Here is a 25,931-nt window from a genome sequence, read left to right as displayed (position 1 = left end):
TAATTATATTCATTTTCTTGAACTTAAGAACTAGTGAAAAATAAATTTATTTTAGTATCACATGGAAAATTTATAGGAAAAAAAATTAGAGGTATATTCTATAAGTTGCCCCCCCCCAAAAAAACCCAAAAAACAAAACAAAGCAAAAACCCAACCAAGGCTAATTCATTTTATTTACACATCTAAGAAACTGTCCCATCTCTGGGAGAGAAAGATATAAATTGTTAGCACTTAACATCAGAATATATTTATATAATAATAGCTTTTCCTTAAAATGGTACTTCTATCTGAGGAACTGCTTTTGTTGTTGTTGTTCCTTTGTTTTTTAGATATGTTTATAAACCTCTTTTTTTTTTTTAAAGATTTTATTTATTTATTTGGGAAAGCGAGAATGAGAGAGAGAGAGCACATGAGAGCGGGGAGGGTCAGAGGGAGAAGCAGACCCCATGCTGAGCAGGGAGCCTGATGCGGGACTCGATCCCGGGACTCCAGGATCATGACCTGAGCCGAAGGCAGTCGCTTAACCAACTGAGCCACCCAGGCACCCTACTATCATCATTTTAATAATACGTGAAAAAGCATATTTTTAATAGTCAGGAATTTTACATATATATTTTTTCAAACTTGTTTCCTATTTCATTTCCCCCCAGAAATTGATCTTGATGTAATACAGTCCGTCCTTCTTAGGCATGGATTCCGTGTTTAATTTATCTACACATTACAATATATTTGTAAGCCCAAAAGCAATATTTGTGGCACTTCTGGTCATTTACAGACACGCATAGACTGGTGAGAAATTTGAGACACTCCATGGGCAGATTCCCAGCTGGGGCTGAGGAAGGTGCCTCTCTGCTTTCTTGTTTCAACTCTCATACTGTAAACAGGTGTCCTTATTGTGCTCTATTAAGTGCCATGTTTCTGCATTTTTATGTATTTTGTTGGTGATTTCATTGTTTTAAGTGATCACCAAGTGTAGTGCTGAAGTGCGGGCTAATATTCCTAAGCACAAGAAGGCTGTGATGTGCCTAATGGGGAAAATACATGTGCAGCTTTGTTCAGGCTTGAGTTTGGATTGCTGTTTGCTGAGTTAAGTGTTAATAGATCAACTACATGTATTAAATAAGATATCTTTAAACAGACACATAAAACAAGGTTATATATTGATTGGTTCATGAAAGTGTTGTGACCAGAGGTTCACAGGAACCCAACTTGGTATTTCTCCTGGGACCAAAATGGCTCAGTTTTTGTGAATTTGGTGTTTGTGGTAATTTTCTATAACATAACTACCATAAATAACAAAAATGGACTTAAAAATATTTATGCATCACCTGAGATACATATCTGCAAGAAAAACATGTACAAAAAATTGAAATTTAAGAGAGAGACCAGGGAAAATGGCAGCAGAGTAGGAGGAACACTAGGCTCACCTCATGCCATGAATACAATATGTAACTATCAAATCATCCTAAATGCCCCAGAAACTGACCTGAAGACTGGCAGGACAAATTCCACAACTAAAAGTAGAGAAAAGTCCACACTGAAGAAGATAGGAAGTGTGGAGATGTGGTTTGGGAGAGAAACGGATCGTGGCTGCTGTGGGGGGGAGGGAGCTGCAGCCGCAGAGAAGGACAGGAGACAGAGTACCGCAGAGGAAGGCACACAGGAAAGATGGATCTCCATAGCAATTGGACTGGAAAGCCAGGGGAGCTGGATTTGAAAAACCACTAATAAAAAAGAAAAAGAATATATCACTCAAAAAGACCCAGCAAAACCATGAAAGAGAGAAAGGCAAGAAAGGATCAGAGAAAGTCTTCAGAAAAAAAAACACAAAAGAAGTAATAAAATGACAATAAATATGTATCCATCAATAATTACTTCGAATGTAAATGGATTAAATGCTCCAAAGACATAGTATTGACAGAATGGATAAAAAACAAAAACAAAAACAACAACAATAAAAAAACAAGATCCTATGGTCAATTACTATTCAACAAAATAGGAAAGAATATCCAGTGGAAGGAAGACAGTCTCTTCAACAAATGGTGTTGGGAAAGCTGGACAGCCACACGCAGAAGAGCGAAACTGGACCACTTTCTTACACCATACACAAAAATGAATTCAAAATGGATGAAAGACCTAATTGTGAGACATGAAACCATAAAAATCCTAGAAGAGAACACAGGCAATAACTTCTTTGACACTGTCCGTACAACTTCTTACTAGATATGTCTGCCGAGGCAAGGGAAAGAAAAGCAAAAATGAAGTATTGGGATTTCATCAAAATAAACAGCTTCTGCACAGCAAAGGAAAACAATGAACAAACTAAATGGCACTCTACAGAATGGGAGAAGATACTTGCAAATGACATATCCATTGAAGGGTTAGTATACAAAATATGTGAAGAACTTATAAAACTCAACACCTGAACACAAATAATCCAACTAAAAAATGGGCAGAAGACATGAACAGACATTTTTCCAGAGAAGAATTCCAGATGACTAACAGACAAATGAAAGGATGCTCATCATCACGTCCCATCAGGAAAATGCAGATCAAAACTACAATGCAGTATCACGCCACACCTGTCAGAATGGCTAAAAACAACACAAGAAGCAACAGGTATTGGCAAGGATGTGCGTAGAAAGGAACTCTCTTGCGCTGTTGGGGGTAATGCACACTGGTGCAGCCACTATGAAAAACAGTGTAGAGTTTCCCTAAAAAGTTAAAAATAGAACTACTATGCCATCCAGGGATTTTACTACTGGGTATTTACCGAAAGAATACAACAAAACTAATTTAAAGGGTTACATGTACCCCTATGTTTATAGCAGCATTATTTACAATAGCCACAATATGGAAGGAAGATATCAAATGTCCATGGATTGATGAATGGATAAAGAAGATGTGGCATGTATTATATATAATGGAATATTATTCAGCCATAACAAAGAGTGAAATCTTGCCATTTGCAAGGACATGGATGGAGCTGGAGAGTATAATGCTAAGCGAAATAAGTCTGAGAAAGACAAATACCATGTGATCTCAATTGTGTGTGGGATTTAGGAAAGAAAACTAATGAGCATAGGGGAGAAAAAGAGAGAGAGACAAACTGAGACACAGCCTGTTAACTATAGAGAACAAACTGATGGTTACCAGAGGGAAAGGGGGGTGGAGGGAAGGGGGAAATAGGTTATGGGGCTTAAGGAGTGCACTTGTCCTTATGAGCAGCAGGTGATGTATGGAAATGTTGAATCACTGTATTGTACACCTGAAACCCATTTAATACTGTATGTTAGCTAACTGGAATAAAAATAAAAATAAAAAAATTTTAAAAAAATAAAAGAAATTTAAGATGTATTTTTAAATTCCCTGGTATCGTAAAGCCTTGATGTTAGCAATTTCTACTGGATTGTGATATCATACTATTTTTTCAGTATAAACGTTATAAATGGTATAAGTATATATTTGGATTAATAATTTCTTGGTGTTTTTGACATAATTATTAAACATAAAATTACATTGGGAATGCATCTCTTAATTAGGTGGATTGGGTTATTTTTCTAACTCATAACATGTATGTGTGCATGAATTTTACTTACTGCTAGAATGAAGTAGGTTTAGCATCATTCTTTTTATTTTTATAGTTGTTCTAATAAATAAGCATATGGGGATAGAAGGGATTTTATTATAAAAATATTACTTCATTTTTTAATTCATTCAAAATTATAATATGAGAAAAATACGTAGTAAGACCTTATTACAGTTATTTCAGTGATTTATCAGTTTATGACCCAACCGAGTCCATTTTTAATTTTGTTGAAAGCAAAGAATTTTGCAATTATGTACTTAATGGGATAATAATCATGTAGTTACTCACTTTTTCAGTTTCTGGGAAGAGTGTCAAATAGATTATACCAAGAGTTTTTTTTAACTCATTATTAATTTAAATGTCATTCTTTCATTTACAGGTATTTTGTTCACTCTGATAAATTTACAAAATGTTGGGAAAATTAAAATATTAATTTCAGTACAACTTTGCTAATGCGATATTTATGAGTAATTGTTTTTATCTTACTTTAAATATGTTTTTCTCAAAGCCTTGGAGCTCTGTATAAGTTATTCTATTTATGGAAACACTTGCCTTTTGACATGTTTAGTAAAACTAGCTTTCTTTACCAAATAGTCAGCCAATAAGAATTAGTTTGTCAGAACCAAAATGGGCCCATGCAACCATTTTGTTATAATCGAATTCTTACTCTGCAATGGGTGTGTGGCTGTCTGGTTGTCTAACCAGCTGTCTAGCTGGCTGAATGACTGAATGGGTGGGTGGGTGGATGGATGGATAAAATAGATAGAAGGGTGGGTGGTTAGGTAAGGAATGAAACTTTGACAGCAGTTCATTTCCTAAATGAAATAAAGGCACTCCACCTTCCATGTTATGAAGAACTATCTTAACTCTGTTATTCTGAGACTTTCCCTGCGCAAGAATTACTTCTTTGGTAATACTGAGGAAGTAGAAGAGCTGGGACAGTTAAATGAACATTGTCATTCCTCTTATCCCTCTTTACTGTGTATCTGAATTCCTAACCACTCAATACAACCCATGTTGCATAGCCTCATGTGGGTAAAAGTACCCTGCTTCTGGTGTCAACCCTTGCCCTGCTGTGTAGGAAGTGAACCTCTCCTAGGGTTAAAAGAGGCCTCTCAGTCACCAGTAATTCCATTTGTCCTTTTCTGATGCCCTGTGGTGATGTACCAGAGTGAACTTGGGAAGGGTGCATGATATACATTTCTTTGGTAAAGTGAGACTATGTTGATTTTGAAGAAAAGGTGGGACAAAAGATTATTATGACGCCTCAGCCATTAACATGTTTTTAGAATGTCAGTTTTCAGGAAGGTATGTGAGGAATAGGAAGTGGGAGAATTACCCTCTTAGATCCTCAGGGTAGTATATAGCCCACTGTGGACGTCACTGACCTAAAGGATCGAGGATGAGGGACAGAGGTTCTAGTTCCTGCTTTTTTCCTTATAAATTTTGGGTAAACCACTTTGCCTTCTCGTATATCTGTCTATTCATTTTTAAAGTAGGAATAGTAAATGCTGCCCCAATTATCTTTCAGAGCTATTGTGGAGATTAACTGGGATAATGTCTGTAAAAGCATTTTGAAAACTGAGAGTGCTGTCTAAACAGAAGATATCATTATCTGTATCCTAAAGTCACTTTAGATAAATTACCGTGTACCACAAAGCATAGTGAAATAGAACTCCATCCGAAAAGCCTTTCTTACTGAAAGAGAATAAAAGGTAGATTTTTTGGTAACCCAAAATATTAATATCTTCCAGCTGACATAGTAACCACAATTTTAAGCCATATATTGGGCCTTAGGTAAGAGCTAATACTTGTTGAGACTTACAGTATACTATGTTCTTTTCTACGTTCCATCTATCAATTCATTTAATTCTCACAACAAATTTATGAGGCAGGCACTATTATTATCTCTTATGTTATAGAGAATAAACTGAAGTTTGGAAACTGTTGACTTGGTTACACAGTCACGTAGGGTCAGACCTAGGCTTTGAATCCTGGCAGGTGGTTCCATGGCCCATGGTCGTAGGCATAAGACACACACCTTGTTATACAGATTCTTAATTGTGTTTTTCCTACCTCCAATTCTCCACCTCCCATACCATGACTTCTGCTAAATAATTAAAGAAGAAAATGGTGTAACTAATCAATGAAGAAAACTGTGTGGCAGGGGGAAGAGAGAGAGAGAGAGAGAGAGAGAAAGGACCAATAGGAAATCCAGTGGGTACTCCTTTGTCAAAGAATCATAGTGGTTGCCTCAAGGCCGTGTGTGACATCTTTGCGGGTTGCTGTTGGATCAGCCTCCTGGTCTCTCACCTACTCAGAAGGGTAGGAAGGGCTCACCCTCCTGTCTGTCTATCCTTGGAGTCTGGGAGCAGAGGGAGACCTGCACACTCCAAGTCTGGTTAAATCAGGTACATGTCACCTCTCCTCATTCAAAGATGGGAAGGAATAGGCGAGCACAGAGTGTGATTTTTGGCCTTCTTTCTGTCTGAAGTGATCACAACATAGTCTGATACATCTTTAGTTTTCATAATAATTTTGTCTTTGAATCTGTGTGATATTAATATTGCCATTCCTGCAATCTTATAATTATTTGGCTTAGCTTTTTTTTTGTTCATTTACTTTCAAACTATTTGTATATTTCTGTTGAAAATGGAGCTTTTGTAGACTGTGTATATTTGGAGCTACTTTGTTCTATCCATTCTGAGTCTTTGCCTTTTTTTAAAAAAAATATTTATTTGAGAGAGAGCAAGTGAGAGAGAAAGCACAAATGGAGGGAGGGGCAGAGGGCAAGGAAGAGGCAGACTCCCCGCTGAGCAGGAAGCCCGATGCAGGGCTGGATCCGAGAACTCTGGGATCATGACCTGAGCCAAAGGCAGACACTTAACAACTGAGCCACCCAGGCGCCCCGAATTTCTGCCTTTTAATTGGAGTGTTTATTCCATTAAAACTTAATGTAATTATTGATATGGTTGAATTTGGTTCTACCATTTCATTTTATTTTTTTCTATTTGTTCCTCAGTTTTTATTCCTGGGTTTCTCTTTTCCTGCCTTTCTGGAGAGTCAGTATTTTTTAGAATACCATTGTAATTTTTATGTACTTTTTAACTCAACATTTTTATTCACTTGGATTTTTACTCTAAGAATTATAATGTATATTCTGAATTTCTTACGATCTGTTTATTGTTGATATTACACCACTTTACTCCCAAAATGTAGAAGGCTTACAATGTAATAGGTCCGTTTTCATTCCCCCATTCTTGATGCTGTAGTTGTCATACTTGTTATATCTGCATTAAACTCCACATGAAACTTTATATAGCTCTATAGCATGAGGTATGTAGGAATTGGTCCTAAGAGGTAGATAACTCCATGGACTCACATTGTTCTGAGCATGGGCTGAGGTAGAAGGTTGTGGGAGAGTTGGATTTTAGAAGAAGAATATAAAGTAAAAATCATGTTGAGTGAACATTTCCTATGAAAATATATTGAATTGCACATGAATTATGTTGCATGCAGCTTCGATAATACAACCCTGGGAGAACACTCAGATACAAAAGAAGAGAATCTAAGTAGACCCTTGGGCACTCTAAAATCGGTAAGTCCAACACAGGAAGAGAACTCAGTAGATGAAGCTAAGAAAGCATGTCCTGTGTTGTAGGGGGAAACCAGGATGGTGCAGTTGCAGTTATAAGAACAAGAGTCTACTGAATAATTCTGAATGGTCTAATATGAGAAGAATAGAAATGGAACCATTGAATTAGAAATATGGAGCTTATTGCTTTAGCAGGAGTAGTCTTCAAGAGTGGGCTCACAAAAGAATGCACAGTAAATCAGTGGCGAGCAGGACCGTAAGAAATCTACAATAAGGTTTTCTGTGCAGAGGAGTGGGACAGTGCCTGGAGAGGAACATGAGAACAAGGTCTGTCTGTCTGTTTATAATAGAAGATTCTAGTCTTCGTGGTATTTCTCAAAGGTAAAGAAGAAGCTACCTCCCCAAGGGGTAGTTAGAGAGATGTAGGGGTACTTCCTGGTCAACCCAGTTGCCAGGGGGTGCTCCTGGTGTTTACCAGACTACAAACATCCTGCAGAGCTTAGGGCATTCTTTCTTGAGGAAGAATTGTCTTAACCCCAAAAGCACTGAGCCTGTTTTTATGCTGATGACAATGATCTATCTTGGCTTCTGTTTTTATTTGATTCTCTCAGCAGAAATGTCTGGGCCTCACATGATGTTCCATGCCATCTGAGTCAAGCCTTTGACAAATCTGGACTGTTCTTTGATTTGTCCACCTTAGATCACCCCTTCTGAGATCTCCAGGGAATCCATCACTGTGACTAAGGGAAAGCCAGGCACTGACTGGTTTATGCCCATCCTTGAGCCTATTGCTGTGACAAGGAGGATGAGGTTATGCTGATTAATAAGAGTCCACTCGGGACTGGAGGGAGAGAGTGGCTCACCCCACCTAAATTCCATGACTGCTCTCCGTGGGGGAAATAGAATGGCTGCTTTCAAGGCAGTCCGGATCCTATAAGGACCATCATCTTTGGACGGATTTAGGAGTGATGAATGATAGGAAAGTACTATAGTTGTAACTCAAGTATTTCTACCCCCTCCAGTCAGGCCAGGAAAAGAGAATAGCCTTGAGAGAAACATAAGCACCCATCACCCAATGACTCCTTCCCCTTTTTCTTCTCAGTTACTTTCTTATCATCTGGATCTTCTGAACACTGCTTAGGAATGGCATCAAAATGAGTGTGGATGTGTCTCATTATTTTTTTCTTAGCAGTGCATTATGGTATTTATTGTTGATTATTACCATTATTACCATTATCGATAATACTAATTGGTACAGTATTTCTGATTCTATTATAGGTGTCATTAAAACAATGCATTCCCAAACTTTTAATTTATAATTCAAATCTCAGAAAAGGAGACAAGTGAAGTTCTTTATCCTGGTCTCTTTGTTCCTGGGATTTTTCTGTCCATCATGAAGAAGAGCAGAAACCAGAAAAATAGGCTACTTTATTTATCATTCACCCATATCCCATTTAATCTATCTTAGTTACAATATAAAGAATGGGTGCTACTTTAATTAGCACTACCTCTTCTAGGTGACTAAAATTAGGGAACTGTTTTTTGGAGTACAAACTTCCCCTGTACTAAGAGTACAGAATGTGTACCAAGCGACTCTTCCCACAATTTCCCGATGCATCCATAATCACAACAAATCTCTTGTAATGGGGCATTTAGAGTTGTGCACATTCAGCAGATAAGGAAGCTAAGAAAAGGTGACAGGTAGTTTGTCCTAAGTCATAAAATTAACAAGTGGCACAACGGATTCCAATTTCTCTTTTCCTGGCTCTAAAGATACTCTACTTCCTGTGACTTTTCAAGAGGTAGTAGAGGGAGAGAGTTGGGTGCATTCCTCTGCTCCCCTCTTTTGGGAATCTTGGAGTTACAAGACCAGAACCGATGGGACCTGATGCATTTCTCCCATGTGCCAGAAGAAGGTAGAGACCCACCACAAAATATGCTACTACCACTAAGCACTGGTCATTTTCCACATAATGGCACTTGATTATTGATGGTCTGGTCACTTGAAAACGTTTGTTCCTATCCATGACCATGTTTTAGTTTGCCTAATACCTGCTGTGCATTTGATCAGTTTTTCCACTGTCAATCCATACTGTATATCTGAACTGCTTCTCAAAGGTATTCATTTCTAAAGTATTGACATGATTTATCCAAATTGAACTTAAGTTAAAAAACTTTAATTTTTCTATTTAAACAGAATGAAAAAGGCCTTTAGCTACTAATGATTTGAATTGTGGTACAGAATTCCCTGGAATGTTTTTTGTAGCTCTCTTTCCCTTTAGTTTGGCTTGTTTGCTTATTTTTATAATTCTTGTCCTTAAGATGGAATCTCCATAATTGGAACCCCTGGCGAAAAATCATCAACTCAGCACAGGCTGGAATTTTGATTCCTTTTTTTAGTTTTAGTAACTTTTGTATAGTCCCCAGCTGTTCCTTCCCATAAACCCCTCTATGGCATTCTGCTTTAAAAACAAATCTGTTCACGCTACTAGGAAATCATGTGTAGAACTGGGACCAAAACTTCTGTCCGTTCTTGCCCCTTACTTGTCTCCTATCTTATCTGATGAATGGGTTGCCTTATGGTCTCTGACCTGAGGATGCTGGGAATATACCCCAAGGGCTCCCAATACACATTTATTTCTCCTCTACTTCAGTGGTGTCACATGACATCTACTTAAAAGTTTATCAAAAGCATCTTTTCCTCTGTAATTTTTTTTTTTTTTTTTTTTTTTTTGGAACACTTCTGTCATTTCCAGTCCATACTCCTGTCCTAACTGTGTTTCTGTGCTGGGCGAACTGTGTCAGGTTTTTGCTCTTGTTGTGTCATCTGTGGCACCTGCTCGCATTTTGGTATCATTTTTATTTTATTGTGTCTTATAACCATTGTTCATTATTCTTTGCTCTTAGCTCTTCATTGGAGCTTTTATTTTTTAATCCCATTTTTCTGCTGCTAACCTGGATAGGGAATACCTGAATTATGTTGGAAAACCTGTTTGCTGTTGTTGTTTCTTTTTTATCACAAAGTAAAGGAATGTGGACTTTTCTTTGGAGAATATTTTAGGCAGCCTGTTATAGTAGAAATGGAAAGGAGTTTAGAGTTTGATTGAACTGAATTTGAGTTGTGATTCCATTACAAAGCTGCCGATGTCCTTAGAAAAGTGATTACAATTCTCTAGGACTCCATTTACTATTCTCTTAGGTAAGGATAGTAATACTGACCTTACGAGATCATTGGAAAGCTTAAAAATAGCACATGTAAGGTGCAACTTCTGCCACATAGTGTTCGATTATTATTGGCATTGTAATGATTATTTTATTATAATTATTATTTGGTGGTCCATCTCATATTCGAATTGACAACTAGTACATGATAATGCTACATTTAAAGGACATGCAGGAGAAAATAAGCTATAATGGCTCGCCTTAAGGAGTATATAATCTTTTAAAGAAGGAGAAATATATACCCAAAACATGTAAGTCAGATACAAACATTCATTATTTTTGAAGGTAATTATGTGATAGTTGTAAACACTATAAATATTACTTAACACATCACAGAACACCCTCTGTGGCTTCTTTATTGTGACGATTAGGGAACTGAGAGTTAAAACAATAGAGGTAAGACGTTTACCCCACCTGTTTATGCTGCGAAGGGACCTACAGGGACTGGTGCAGGGGTCCTTCCCACTCTGGAGGTGTCCTTGTAACCTCCATGCTCTGCTGCCTCCAGAACAGAATGTGGCAAAGAGTGTAAGATGGTCATGCTCAACCCCCTGAGGTCCTCAAGAGGTGGGCTCGGTTTTGACTGGGCTGATAGTGAGAGGCCTCTTGGAGGAGGGACGTCTGAGATGGATCATGTGGTGAACAGGCTTTCAACAGGCAGAGGGGAAGAAGACATGGGTGCAGAAGTGTTCTGGGAGCATTCAGTGTAGCAGTGCGCATGTGGGGACTGATGGAGAAGCTGCTGGGATATAGGTTTGTGTCAGATGAGAGGGGCCTTGGGTTTTTCTCCCCAGCAGACACAGTGACACTTTAAGGGATTCGAGGGCTATGCCATGATCAGAGCTCTGGATTGATAAGGCTGACTCTGCAGAACGGTGCGGGGCATTTTGGAAGTGAAGAGAGCGTATCACGACTCCAGTTGGGAGGCTAGTGCAAGAATCTAGAAAAGATCGACTGAAGTGATGACAGAAAGCGTGGGCAGGAAAGGACCTGTGCGGGCGACATTGACAAGTGAGAATGGCAGTCGGCCGTGTTGAGAAGGCATGCAGAGACGGCAGCTCCCAGCCTTGGTTGTGAGGGGGGTAGCGGCTCCAATAAGAAAGATGGTGTTCATAGTTTCAAAAGAAAGGGCAAATAAGTATCACCATAAGATCTAGTGGAGCCTTTTGGCAGGGTCACCCAAAGTCCAGGGCTCGGGTGGGTCTTCACTCTAGTCAGTAATGCAGCTTGAATGGTTTCTATCACTATACCGTGAGTGCAAACATAACGCCTCCGATATTTATGAAGAGGGGCACCATGGAGGGAGTGGGCATTCATACAAGCTGCTGGAGCCGACTCTCTTCCATAAACTCCTTGGAGTCTCACAGTTCCAATCTACCGAGTGTTCTGCCTGAGCCCTTTGTTTCCCAGGACAGGCATCAAAGGGAGCATGCAATTGTGTTTGAGGGTCACTGACTAATGTAAGAAAAGGAAATCCCACAGGGAAACTCCGTTTTTCTTCAAACGTTGCTCCATTGCATTCAGTTTTATGTTATAAGTGAAAGAAAACGTATGTCATTCAATGAATGGCGGGCGAGCGGTAACTTGGTTCAAAAGTATTGCTATTGCCCTGTCAGAGCTTTGAGTAATACTCACTTTTCTCCCCTCTCTCCCAATGTCTTGGTCAGTGTTTGTCAGGTTCAACTCCAGCCATGGTTTCCCAGTGGAGGTCGATTCCGACACCAGCATCTTCCAGCTCAAGGAGGTGGTTGCTAAGCGACAGGGGGTTCCAGCTGACCAGTTGCGTGTGATTTTCGCAGGGAAGGAGCTTCGGAATGACTTGACAGTGCAGGTGAGTCTCCCTCGGTGGATTGTTACTGGGATGCAGCCAGCCGCATTGCTTATGCTGCTTACTCGGCCAGGCTGACATTCATGCCTGAGATCTGATAGAATAAATAGTGCCTGGGGATTCCTTGAACTTTACTCCACACTGCTTCATTAATTCTGACCTTCTTAATTATGCATTAAAACAGCAAGCAGCAAGGACTGGAAGAACAACTGTGAGTGAGGGGGGAGAGAGAGAGAGAAAGAACACAGACGGGGCTTAGTGAATAAATGTTTACTGACTACAGGAGCAGCAAGGCACAATTTCTGTGTCTGTTCAATTTCTACCTTACTTATTCCATTTGAATCTTAATGAAGAAGGATTCGAATAAATGGTTCCAAATCAGGCTGCTCAGTCACTGTGCTGTGAGGAATTTGTAACCCAATTGTGACCCCTGGAGGATAGTCGCAAGTCTGCCTCCGGGGCTCGCTCGTGAAGGTCCCGGGCTCTGGGCCCGTCCACAACAGACCATCCAAATCCCAGTTTCCATGCCGGTAGCCGAGGAAGACGGAAGCGTAGCAAAAGTGCACCTTTGTGCTGATTTTCTCCACGCCTCAGTAAAATTGTCCTTAGAACAGACCCCCGAAACGTCAGAGAGTGAGCAGCGTCTGTCCTCTCCTACAGCACCACACTGTTCCTAAGGCTGTTGAAGCCTCCTAGCCTTTCATTTGGGTGTTTCATTGCCAAGGGTGATTTCTGTAGCAAGAAGGGGAGAACTGGTGAAGGAAGTGATGCACAGCACCCTCACCTGGAGGTGGAGACCTGTCATTTGTTGGGGGAGGTCAGCAAATACTGTCGAATGGGGATTGAAGTCCTTTGTGAAAGTGTGAAAGACGGAGTGAATGCTTTCTGTGGATGGTACAGGTGATGCTGAGGGACCCCTCAGCACACGTTCCCCCTTCCTTAACCAGCACCCATTAATTGCACTCCTGTTTATAGCTTTGTGGGGGCTGCTGCTTTGCACAGTGGGGGACTGCTGGGCGTGGCTACATGGAAACCCCTTCTGGTGTTGACATACTATCATTGTGTCTTCTCCTGATGATATTTACTGCTGCATCCCGAAATGCTTTAGAAATTGGGATATACAAAGGAAGCTGTAGAAATGCAAATCGTCCCCCTCCTGCTCCAGCGTGTCTTTGCTGATGGCTGGAGGCACCTGCTCATTGAGCACAAACTGCTGTGCTTTGCTTTTAGGCAGTTTGTTTTTATAAGGGAAGTGCCTGTGCTAAAAAGTGTTTCGCTTTTTTTTTATTTCAGTCAACTAAAAAGCTTCTTCGTGTACCTGCCAACCTCTAAATCCAAGAATGTTCCCTTCACAAATAAATGACTTTAAAACAGCTCCTTGAACCAAAATATTTTATGTTACCAGGAGTTTTGAAGTTTCAGGTTCTAATCCTCTTCACCTTTACTGTTCAAGCTGATAGGTTAAACTAATTGCTATAGATGGTTCATTTGACAAACATGTATGTGTAAGATATACATTGATTTAGATTCTTTTTATTTTGACACACACTTCCAATGTTCTGGGCTTCCCAGGGGCTCACAAAGAAAGGGGAAACTCATTCCTGCTTTTGTGGTGACTCTTTCTTTAGGGGCCCTAAAAGCAGCAGAAGTATTAGGTTGAACCATATGGCATAAAACTATCAGCAATTTCATGTGGTCCAACGTAAGAATGTCAAACATGAGAAGCATGATATGGAAACTGAAATGTCAGTAGTACAAGATTTTAAAGGTGGAGAAAACACATCTGAGTAGAAGTCACCAAGACTTTGTGGATGAATTGAAACTGGAGTAGGATTCCATAGATGGAGAATGAGCATGGAGTGTGCTTTCTGGAAAGCATGGGTCCCTGTTCTTCTAGAAGCTAGAAGAGATGTTGAAGACTAGGCAGGAAGGGAGCTTAAAGCTGTGTCTTGCAGAGGTTTCATGCATGGAAATAGGGTGCTGTCGAAGGAAATGGGAGTCTGGAGATCCAGTCTGGTTGTAGGAAGGATGAGGAACTTAACCTGCATGATAAGTAGATGCCAAGGGAAATCTATATGGGGATGTCTAGCAGGCGTTTGATAACTTAGCTGTGACGCTTAGGGGCTCACTTCATATTTAAGGACGAGCTACCTAGAGCTAAATATTACAGCTATTGGGTTAGATGTGACTGCCCAAGGGGCAGAGGACAGAGGCATGAGCCGGTCTTTTAGGCAGCGAGGGGAGAAGCCAGTGAAGGAGGCATCATCCATCCAACTGATGTGTTGGAGGATATTTTGGAAAAGAAAATTACTGGTAAAGAAGTATACCCACTGTGAAAAGATGGGGGAGGATGAGAAGAAAAGAGCCTTTGGACTTGATGACCATAGTGATGACTCCAGGACAGGGTTGCGGGTGGTGAAAGCCAGAGCGTTGGGTTCAGCGTGAGCTGTGGACTATAATGAGGAGGCTCAGCTTGTCAGCGAAGTTATATTATCTTCATTTCTAAGTGCATGGATTATACTATAGAGTGTTTATATCATAACTCTCAAGTATTTAGGGAATACCTACTTTTAATACTAGAAATTAAGGCAAAACAATTTTTTTAAATGTATCTTACATACTTAGACAGTGTGGCCTCCCTGTATTTCAGTTTGCTCGTTTGTAAAGTGGGAATAATACTAGTACCTATCTCACTGGAATTTTGTGAGGACTAAATTAGTTAATTTATGTAAAGCTCTTAGAACAGAGTGTGACATATAGTAAACACTATGTAAATGTTAGCATTTATTAGCATCCTCATCACTGTGAATATCATCACCATTATAAGGGACAACTGCAGACTCTAAGAGATCACTTTAAATAATACAAGACTACTTTCCATCATGAATTATGATGAGGATATCTGCAATAAATTAAAGAGTTAAGGAATGACAATAGGATACATATTTGACTGGGGCAAATATATCTGTATATATTTGTGTGTGTGTGTGTGTGAATGTATATGTATGTAGTATTTATACATTTTAAGTAAAATGTATACTTTTAGTTAAATTAAATTAAATTTTAGTTTAATTAAAAAGAACTCTCTAGAGTTTGTAAATGAATTTTTGACCCTTACATGTACAGGTTTTACTTACCTTAAGAATAGTGGAATTTGAGTGGCGCCTGGGTGGCTCATTTGGTTAAGCATTTGACTCTTGATTTCAGCTCAGGTCATGATCTCAGGGTCATGAGATTGAGCCCTGCCTCAGACTCCACGCTGGGTGTAGAGCCTGCTTAAGATTCTCCCTCCCTCTCCTTTGCCCCCCACCTGGCATGTACTTGCGTGCGCTCTCTCTCTACAAAAAAAAAAAAAAAAAAAAAGAATAGAATTTGAATTTAGCAAACTTAAAAAGACTTTATACTTCCTCTTGACAATTGTAGTAAAAATAGAAACCTATAGGGGCGCCTGAGTGGCTCAGTCATTAAGCATCTGCCTTCAGCTCAGGTTATGATCCTAGGGCCTCCTGGGATCGAGCCCCACATCAGGTTCTCTGTTTGTGGAAAGCCTGCTTCTCCCTCTCCCACCCCCTGCTTGTGTTCCCTCTCTCTCTGTGTCTCTCTCTTTAAAATAAATAAATAAAATCTTCAAAAAAAAAAAAAAAAAGAAACCTATAGCCATAGTGTTCAGCAAAGATTCCTAGATTCATCATGGTATTATTGCTTTTAAAATATATTTTTGTAAAGTGATTATTTGCCACATACTATGTTTGTTATAAGCAAACTGTAAAGAGTTGTACAATTTTTCCTACTTCATAAACAATATTTCTGTGCATGCTTTTATTATTGTCCTTATACCTACAAGTATGTGAAATAAAACTAATCTTTGACGTAGTATGCATAGTTGCTTGGTATTTTTCTTTAGAAAGAGTTCTTGTCATCTCTTGCAACAGAATATTCAGGTCCCATTCAAATGATATGTCTCTCATTTTCCTAATCCCAAATCTAACATGCTCCATATCAAAAATTTCTGAAATCACCTGTATATGATTTTGAATTTATTATTCAAAATTATACATGGAAAATAATATTCTAAAGTAGTTGTACAATTCAAAATGTATGAACTGTGTCATTAGATTAACTTACAATGACAGGGACTTGAGAATTTATCTAAGATTTTGTTTGAGCAGAATTCATTGTATTCACATGAGCTGTATTAATATCATTAGTATCAATATAGGTTTATTAGCCAGTATATTAGAGTCTCCAAAGGAACAGACCAGTAGGATGGATTAATCCATCCATCCCTCCATCCATCCATCCATTCATCCAGCCATCATTTTTTTAATCTATCAGTTCTATCTATCTATCTATCTATCTATCTATCTATCTATCTATCTCTCTATCTATCTAGGATAGACAGATAGATACATAGATAGATTTATTATAAGGAATTGACTCACATAATTATGGAGGCTGACAAGTCCCAAGACCTGCAGTCTGCAACCTTAGTTTGGTCTCAGGCTGAAGGATTAAATCAGGAAAGGGGATGGCATAGTTTCAGTCTGAAGGCTCACAGCCTTGAGACCCAGGAAGAGCTAATGTTTCAGGTCAAGTCCAAAGGCAGGAAAAAAAAAAACAAACAAACCCTCAAACAATGTCCTTTCTAGAAGGGCACTGAGAAAATGAAATTCCCTCTTGTTTATGAGAGAGTCAGCCTTTTTTAAAATTTTTCTCCCCAGGCCTTCAACCGATTAGATAGGGCCTACCCATATTGGGGAGAGCTGTCCGCTTCACTCAGTCTACCAATTCAAATATTAATCTCACCCCAAACACCCTCACATGCACACCTAGACTTATGTTTGATCAAATGCCTGGGCACCCCATGGCCCAGTCAAGTTAACACATAAAATTAACCATCACAGCCAGGAAATGAGAAACCTTGTTATAGTTAATTAATGTTATAGGAATGCTATTCTATTTGTATTCTTTTTGTAATAATTAATTATACTTGCAAAATAGGTAATAAAATGTCTTATTTTACATAGAAATATTTGTTTTATAAAAAAATTCACCCAGGTGGATGTTCATAAATTCCTTTAAATACTCAATATTATGATGTTTAAAATGTAGATACACATTTGGAAACCATCATTTCATAAAATAGATTATTCTTGTAGTAAATATTAAAGGGCATCAGTTTATTACTCCTGTTCTTCCAACTAAGCTTTATGATATGACATGATCTGAGTTTGGAAGACCAGAGACATTTAGACTTCACGAGCTTAGGTTGTAAATATCAAAGACAAATAAATGACCCTGAGAAGCCAAATTATTTAAAAACAGTGGCCCTACCCTCATCCCCACCAACAGTCACAAAGAGTGATGGAGAGTCTAGATTACCTCCCTTGTGAGGCTATAATGAGTGTCTTACACACCTACCCCCCTGACAATAATAAGCTACACCTCTCCCTCCCTGCTGGCATGGTAAACACAAGGGTCGTAGAGGTGAGTTGGGATTTTCACTGTTGCTAAGTGGTAACAGAGCCACTGTTACCACAGTGCCAGTGGAGATCACGTGTGGTGCCAGAACATGACTTCCACCCAGCAATGATGAGGAGTCCCCATTTCACCAGATAATGAATGGAGACCTGGACTTCTGTTTCCACTGGCAATAATGAGGTGGTTATCCCCTTTTCCTGCAGTAATAGTGTCAGAAAAAGCCAGGTAAAGGAGAAGGTTTAAATAAGATCCAGTGTCTTATAACATACGGAGAAAATGCTCAGGTTTCAAAGGAAAACCATTAAGAATCAGAAAGATCTCCAACTCTGTGAGAAGACTATCAGTAGATGCTAATATTGAGATGACAGATGTTAGAATTTATCTGATATTTTAAACAGCCATGATAAAATGCTTCGATAAGCAATTACAAACATGCTTGAAATAAATGAAAAAATAAGTCTGAGAAAAGAAATAAAGGATATAAAGAAGAATAAATGGAAATTATAGAATTGAAAAATACAACAACAAATAAAAAGCTCACTGAATGGGCTCAACAGAAGAATGGAGGGGATAGAGGAAAAAGTCAGTGAACTGGAAGACAGAACAGTAGAAATTGCGCAATTTGAACAGAGAAAATAGACAAAAGAAGGGAGGAAGAAAAGGAAGAAAGGAAGGAAGGAAAGAAGAAAGAAAAAGGAAGGAAAGAGGAAAGGAAGGAAGGAAGGAAGGAAGAAAAGAGCAAGTTACAGAAATATGTGGGTCTATAAAAGAGCATTTCAAAATTGTGTCATCAGAGTCCTGGAAGGAGAGGATAAAAGAAGGAGGAACTAAAAGTACTCAAAGAAATAATGGCTGAAAATTTCCCAGTTACTACAAGTAACATCAAACTGCAAATTCAGGAAGCTGAAGGAATCCAGAATTTTGACATAGTCAAAGCAATACACACATCACAATTAAACTTCTAGAAACTAAAGACAAGGAAAAAAAAAATCTTGAAAGCAGCTAGAGAAAATGTACAGGCATAGCCAGAGATGTTGCAGGTTCTTCTTCAGACTGCCACAGTAAAGCTGATATGACAATAAAGTCAAATGGACTTTTTTGGTTTCCCACTGCATATAAAGTTATGGTTTCACTATACTGTAGTCTATTAAGTGTGCAATAGCATTACGTCTAGAAAAACCCAATATATATACCTCAATTAAAAAAATACTTGATTGCTAAAAAATACTAACTGTTATCTGAGCTTTCAGTAAGTCATAATCTTTTTTGCTGGTAGAGGGTCTTGCCTCAGTGATGATAGCTGCTGACTCATCAGAGTGGTGGTTGCTGGAGCTTGGGTTGGCTGTGGCAGTTTCTCAAAATCAGACACCAGTGGAATCTTTCACAATGCCTCTGTAGCTTGTGATGCTGTTTGTTAGCATTTTATCCACAGAACTTCTTTCAACTTTGGTCACTGCTCTCAAACCCTGCCCCTGTTTTATCAACTAAACTTATGTCATATTGACAATCCTGTGTTGTCATTTCAACAATCTCCACACATCTTCACCAGCTAGATTCTATCCCATGAAACTGCTTTCTTTGCTCCCTTGTAAGAAGCAACTCTTCATCCATAAGTGTCTGTTGTGAGATTGTAGCAATTCAGTCCCATCTTCAGGCTCCAGGTCTAATTCTAGTTCTCTAGTGTTTCCATCATATCTGCATCTACTTCCTCCACTGAAGTCTTGAACCTTCAAAGTGCAAAAAAAAAAATGCAATATCCGTGAAGTGCAGTAAAGCAAAACAAATAAAATGATGTATGCCTGTACATCTTATGCAAAATGGAAAAGCAATTTCAATGCCAGTGGATTTCTCATCAGAAACCATGAAGGCTGGAAGAAAGTGGCACATTTTTCAAGTGCTGACAGAAAAGAAGTGTCAATCTGGAAACCTATACCCAGAGAAAAGATCTTTCAGAAATGAAGAAGAAATTGATGTATTTTCAGATGGAAAAAAAAAAAAACTAAGATATATTGTCATCAAACTTCCCTAAAAGAAGGATCAAAGAAGGGAAATGAAAAAGGAGGAACTTTGGAACATTAGAAAGGAAGAAAGAACACAGTAAGCCAAAGTATGGCTGAATACACAGACTTTCCTTCTCTTGAGTTTTCTAAATTATGTTTGAGGGTTGTAAGGACTTGTAACGATATCTGATGTGGTTCTAAATGTTAGAAGAGGAAATATTTAAGACAAATATATTATAAATGGACGTAAAGTGACATAAAGGGAGTAAGGTTTTTATACTTCACTTGAAGCTGTAAAACGTAACTTGTGTGGTAAGTTATCACTGATACAGTAATAGCTAGAGCAACCACTAAAATAGCTAAGAGTAAAGTATAAAATGGTGATGACTCTGAATGCTCGTGAGGCTATGGAAATATTGGGTCACTCATATATTGCTGGTGGGAATAGAAAATGGTACAGTCACTCTGGAGGAGAGTCTGACAGTTTCTTAAATACTAAACATACACCTGCCCTGCAACACAGTAGTCACACTCTTGGTTATTTATCTCAGGAATGAAGACTTGTGGTCACACAAAGCCTAGGACATGAGTGTTTATAGCAGCTTCATTCACATTAGAGAAAAACGGGAATAACCCTGATGTTCTTCAGTGGTAAATGAGTCAACCAACTCTGGAACATCCATATCCTACTCAACTGCAAAAGGCACTAACAATTGATAATACACAGCATTTTGCATAAATCTCAAGGGAATTAAGTGAAATGAAAAAAAAGCCAATCCCAAAAGGGTCACATGCTGAAAATTCCATTTATATGACATTCTTGAAATGACAAAATTATAGAGATGAAGGACAGGTGAGTGGAGGAGGGGGTGGGAGCAGGAGGGAAGAGTGTGATGGTAAAAGGACAGCAGGACGGCAGGGGGCCCTGTGGTGGTGGATGTTTTGCACCTTGACTGTATCAATGCTGATAGTACAATTGTGTCGTATTATAGTTTTGTAAGATGTTACCTTTGGGAAACTAGGCAAAGGAAACCTAGGATCTCTCTGTATTATTTCTTACAACTACATTTGAACTTATAAATACCTTAAGATAAAATTTAATTAAAACAAAACAAATAAGTTCTACCATCTTCCACAGAGGAATAGAAATGATCTCTGTCTATAGAAAATAAAGAAGTTTGTTATTTGCATCTATTTTAATGGGGCACTACTTCTTAATAAGTGATTTTCAATGTGAGAAACTAGTAAATCGTTTAACTGATTCTTAGAGACATTTAAAGACTAATTCACACTAAAAGTATAAGGCCAATACAACATAATACTTGTAGAAGTATTAAGACATCTTTCTTGAATTCTTGAATAGAATCATTAGTACCTTATAGGCTTGAACGGACATGATTAGTATTTATTTTTAAAGCTCTCACCAAATATTAAGAGAAACAAAAATAAAGTTTTTAATAATGTGTACTCTAGCTATACACATTTTCCAAATGGATTTGAGAGTCATGCACTATAGTTTTAGGAAAAAAATGAGCATCTTATGTAACCATTGTGGTTATGATGGTTAGAGGAAACATTCACTTAGAAAAATTGCTCCTCTTTTATTGGTATTTTACATTTATGTTATAGAAGGAATTTGGGGATAAAATAGTTTCATTTATAAACTAAATTGTATTTAATTTTTTAACTTTCTCTCTTGAATGCGAGACAGAGGCTAGATTAAATTAGAACACAGAACGCACTTTTACCATGATGTTTTTTTTGTTTTTATATAAAAGAAGAATTCTGCAAATGACAATATAAATGGCCAAGATGTTTTATTTAAAATTCTTTTTTTTTCCCTCTGATTTTAAGACAAAAATGGAGCCAGTTTACCTACCATTATACTCCGCAGTGATTTCTTTGTATGTAAAAGTACAGTTGTGTACATGAGACCTGCAAACACTTCAGGAATAATGCAAACATTTTTTTCCAAAGGGTTGTCTTGCTAATGGAACGTTCTGCTGGCTTCATGCATTTAAGTAAATGTAGATCCCCTCTTGAGTTCCTTCAAAGTACTGGTGCATTATTATGGTGGCTGGTAAGTCCTGCGAACTGTTAGAGTCCAGAATCAAAGGATGGTAATCCGTACAGAGCAAGGTCTCATTCCCAGAAGTCCCTTATTTAACCTGCTTCTGTCTGCTGTTTATATGTGTCATTTGGAAAAAATCTCTGAATTACTAATTTTTTGCATAATTCAGTACCCTCAGAAATGTTATTTTTCTGTTGAAAGTAAGTCTTGACATTTGTGTGCCCCTGTGGACTTATAAAACATCTTTGAGGATTGCCATGAATAAACTCAGACTTGAAGAAAAAAAAAGTTGAGATTCTTTTAGCTTATAAGAGGCTGAAGATAGAGTCTGTGGGTTTATTTAATAGGCTCATGCCTTTCAAAGATGTTTCCATTGTCCTTATTGTGCTCATTTTCCAAGATAGACGATATGTGAGGAAGTAAAACTCTGCAGCAAACCAATCCCCTAAATCTTAACATAGGATGCATTTTATTAGAGTATATAAGGGAAAAACCGGGTCTCGTAGGAAACTTGACAAGTGGAAGAACGAGTACACAATGTGAAATTTTATTACTATTCACTGAAGTCCTCGTTTCAAATAGTCAATTCTGTTGTCTCTGTTTATTGGACTCAGATTCCATCATGCAGTTGACCCAATTTGTTTTAAGAATTTGATACAGTCATTATCCTTCAGTGAAGGAAGTATCCTTTAGAAGAAACAAGAATTTGTGCCTATACCGTTCACCTTAAAGCTTCCTTTTTTTTAGATTTAATTTATTTTAGAGAGAGAGAGCTCCTGTGTGAGTCGAGGCGGGGGAGGAGCAGAGGGATAGAGAGAATCTCAAGCAGACTCCCCACTGAGCATAGAGCCTGACACAGGGCTCCATCCCAGCTCCCTGAGATTATGACCTGAGGTAAAATCAGGAGCCGGGTGCTCAACTCACTGAGCCACCCAAGTCACCCCTCACCTTAAAGCTTTTAAACCAAAAGTTTGCTCACCCAGATTCTACCTTTTCCTTATTTGTTCTTGCCATGTAATTGTAACGGGCCTGGGATTATTATCAGAGAACAATGAAAATTTTTAAATGAAAAAGCTCTTTAAAACTTACTTATTGACTGATAAACATGAGACTATATATTCCTCATTTTCTCTTTGTGGGTGGACTTGATCTATAGCTTTAGTTAATTTTAATTTATAGCTTAACATTGGTAAATATTTGCTCTGCTCCCTTTTCTTTTCTTTTTTTTTTTTAAGTTTTTTTTTTTTTTTTTTGACAGAGAAAGAGACAGCGAGAGAGGGAACACAAGCAGGGGGAGTGGGAGAGGGAGAAGCAGGCTTCCCGCCAAGTAGGGAGCCCAATGCGGGGCTCGATCCCAGGACCCTGAGATCATGACCTGAGCCGAAGGCAGTTGCTTAGCCAACTGAGCCACCCAGGCACCCCCCTTTTATTTTCTTTAGGTATGAATTAAATGGGAAATCAAGTTAAATGTGTAATAAAATAATTTATTTTAGTTATACTTTCAGTGATGCCCATGAGACAGAGGAAACAACATTGAATGGGACCAGGAGAGTTTTACTTTCCTGTTTTAATATATTAATTTTTTCCCTCCAATTATTAGGTTTAATATTGATAAGAACACAATTCTCATAAACCACTTAACAGTAGAAGTGGAATTAAATGAAATTACCTTTGGGTAAGTGGGTGTGGCCATACAAGCCTTTCTGAGGCCATGGAGGATGTGCTAAGACAGCATTCTTTGGCCATGAGCTAAAACAGAGGGTACACAAACCCATTGGAATGGAAGCAAAACCTCAAGCTTCCCTGGTTTGTGGTGCAAACTCATGATTATTAACTTGGTGTCCGTAGTGTTATAGTCTCATTGATTTGTGGATTTTTAAAAGACAGCATTTTATGCATATGTGTCTTTACACAGACAAGCATACATTCTTTTGGGGAATGCTGTTCATGGGAAGAAAATGGTAAATTTTGTGGGTGCATTTGTGTAATTGTATTTGAGGGTTTTATTCTGTCATTGGATTTTATTTTACCATCGAATGTTTCCTCCCCTGTTGTTGGATCTGGTCAGTTTGAATTCAGAAGTGCCACTCCTATGTCATTTAATATATAACCTAATTAATGGCACAGAGCTGTGCTTTTTAAATTGATAAAGCATTCTGACATTGGAGGGAGAAGTGAGGAATGTGAGAACCAACTGATGTCTATGTTTTGGAGTACATCATAGACTTTAGTTCAAATGTGTGGGCTTTTGAAAGCTCAGTACAGGTTTTGCCAAGGATAGTTTCTGTTCATTTTTACATCCTTAAATATTTCAAAGGGAAATGGGTCTGTGTGTTTGCATTCCATTTATGCATAATTCGTCACAACATCGTTCTGAAAGGAGAGAAAATAAAAACAACAACTTACTAAGATAGTTCTATTGTTATTTAAAACTTGGGCACTAAGAACCTCAGAACCGCAAAAGTAGATAATACCCACTGCCTTGGTTTACCTGTTTTGCCCCTTGGTTTATTCTCATTTTGAGCAGAATTGAGTTGCATGCTTGTCTGTGGAAGTCTAAATGACTGATATATATATTACAGGAGAATTTTATGGTATTGTCTCCAACACATGCTTATTGCCATATGTAACAGAGAAGTTAAAATTTCAAGAATGTCAGATGCTGGGTGAAGTCATTTACTTAGAATTCTATTTGACTTTCTAGTCCACAGTTCTAATGAAGTGGATATGAATCACTCTAAAGTCAGACTTTCTGGGATGGGAAAGTCTTTTAAATGTTTCCGCCTCTATTTTTCTCATCTGTAAAATGGAAATAGTAATAGTGCCTGTATTTTTTAGGGTTATTTTTGAGTTTTAAATGAAACGATACCTACAAAAGACTGATGAATAAGCAAAATTTAATTATTATTAGTTTCGTTTGATGAATAAGTCTCAGAAACAAAGAAAAAACCTTTTATTTCCAGTGTGCAATTGATTCATCCTGAAATTTATTTTCTTTTAAATCTCTCCAAAAGAGAACAAATTTACTCCATGCCAGATTTCCTATTTCATACTTGGGATAACCTCAGAATGTCAGACCTCAGTATGTCTTACTCGTGGGAGCTCCTTCAATTTAAGTCTTACGATAAATTTTTATCTTACAGCGTAACCTATTCTAATGGAGTTTACCTTTTTCTTTAGTGTGCTGAATATATCTGGACACACCATTTATTCTGGGAGCAATTTTACTAGAGTACTTACTATTCAAAATCCGTTTATTCAAGATTGCTCCTAAGAGTCTGTGAGTCACTCAAATTTAAAATAGAGGAGAAGGGGGTTAGGAGGCACTCTAAAGAGAAAACACATTTCTACAGATGCCCGCTTCAGTGATTCATTTGTCAGCTCTGTAATTTAAAAGCAGAATGGAAATGCTAAATTTACATAATCTATTATTTTGTAGTCCATTTAAAGGTAGTGGTATGGTTCCTGCTGATTAAATTAGTATCTTTTTGTGTTGGTATCTTTTTTGAGTGCTTTAAAAGGAAAAAGTTGGTTTCTCACATGTCAGTCTTCGTATATTGCTTATGTCATATAATGTTGTATATAATTGTTGATTTCATCTGTCTTTTACCTTTACCATGGTCTTAAAAATATATATATAAAATTGTATATCAATTTTTCAATCCTATTCACTGCCAGCAAGCAATTTTTAAAATAATCTGTTCCACTTACTGTAAAAGAGTATATGAGCCATTAAAAGACTAAATTAGTTAATGATAAAGTGGGAAATTCTTCTAATGATTGATTTCAATTTATTAAAAACATGTCATTGAAAGTTTAAAAAAATGTTTATAGTAAACAAATATCAAGGAATATTATTGTTTGAAAATAGCAATAAATTCACTAATTACTTCTAAGGCTTGGTTTGACTGGAAAACACGCCTCTAGATTTTGTATTAGACTTTGAAAAATACAATAAGTTTGTTGAGAATCTTTGAGGGTTTGCTGTTTGACTTGGTATTTTCAACTTTTGCCTCGGGTAGAAAAATGTTGTAATGGTCTATCTCCTATTCAAAAGTATTGCATTATCTTTAGTTTTTGTATTATTTTGGTTTTATTTATTATTTTTGACACAAGAGACTGATGGGCAGAATGCTAAGTATCAA

General features: G+C 37.9%; 1 protein-coding gene across 3 annotated transcripts in view; it reads left to right on the top strand.

Moving 5' to 3' along the window:
- PRKN (parkin RBR E3 ubiquitin protein ligase) overlaps window positions 1-25,931 on the top strand; it is a 1,304,062-nt gene that overhangs the window by 243,750 nt on the left and 1,034,381 nt on the right. For all 3 annotated transcript variants that reach the window (XM_073894189.1, XM_073894188.1, XM_025866444.2), the window contains exon 2: window positions 12,074-12,237. In XM_073894189.1, the coding sequence (XP_073750290.1) occupies window positions 12,074-12,237 (164 nt within the window). The remainder of the gene's footprint in view (window positions 1-12,073; window positions 12,238-25,931) is intronic.

The sequence above is a fragment of the Callorhinus ursinus genome, unplaced genomic scaffold (genome assembly GCF_003265705.2).
Source record: "Callorhinus ursinus isolate GAN/ISIS: 27379988/994484 unplaced genomic scaffold, GSC_fseal_2.0 scaffold6, whole genome shotgun sequence".
NCBI classification, from domain to species: Eukaryota; Metazoa; Chordata; class Mammalia; order Carnivora; family Otariidae; genus Callorhinus; species Callorhinus ursinus.
Note: the sequence above shows the minus strand (reverse complement) of the source record. Positions and strands in the feature narration are given on the sequence as shown.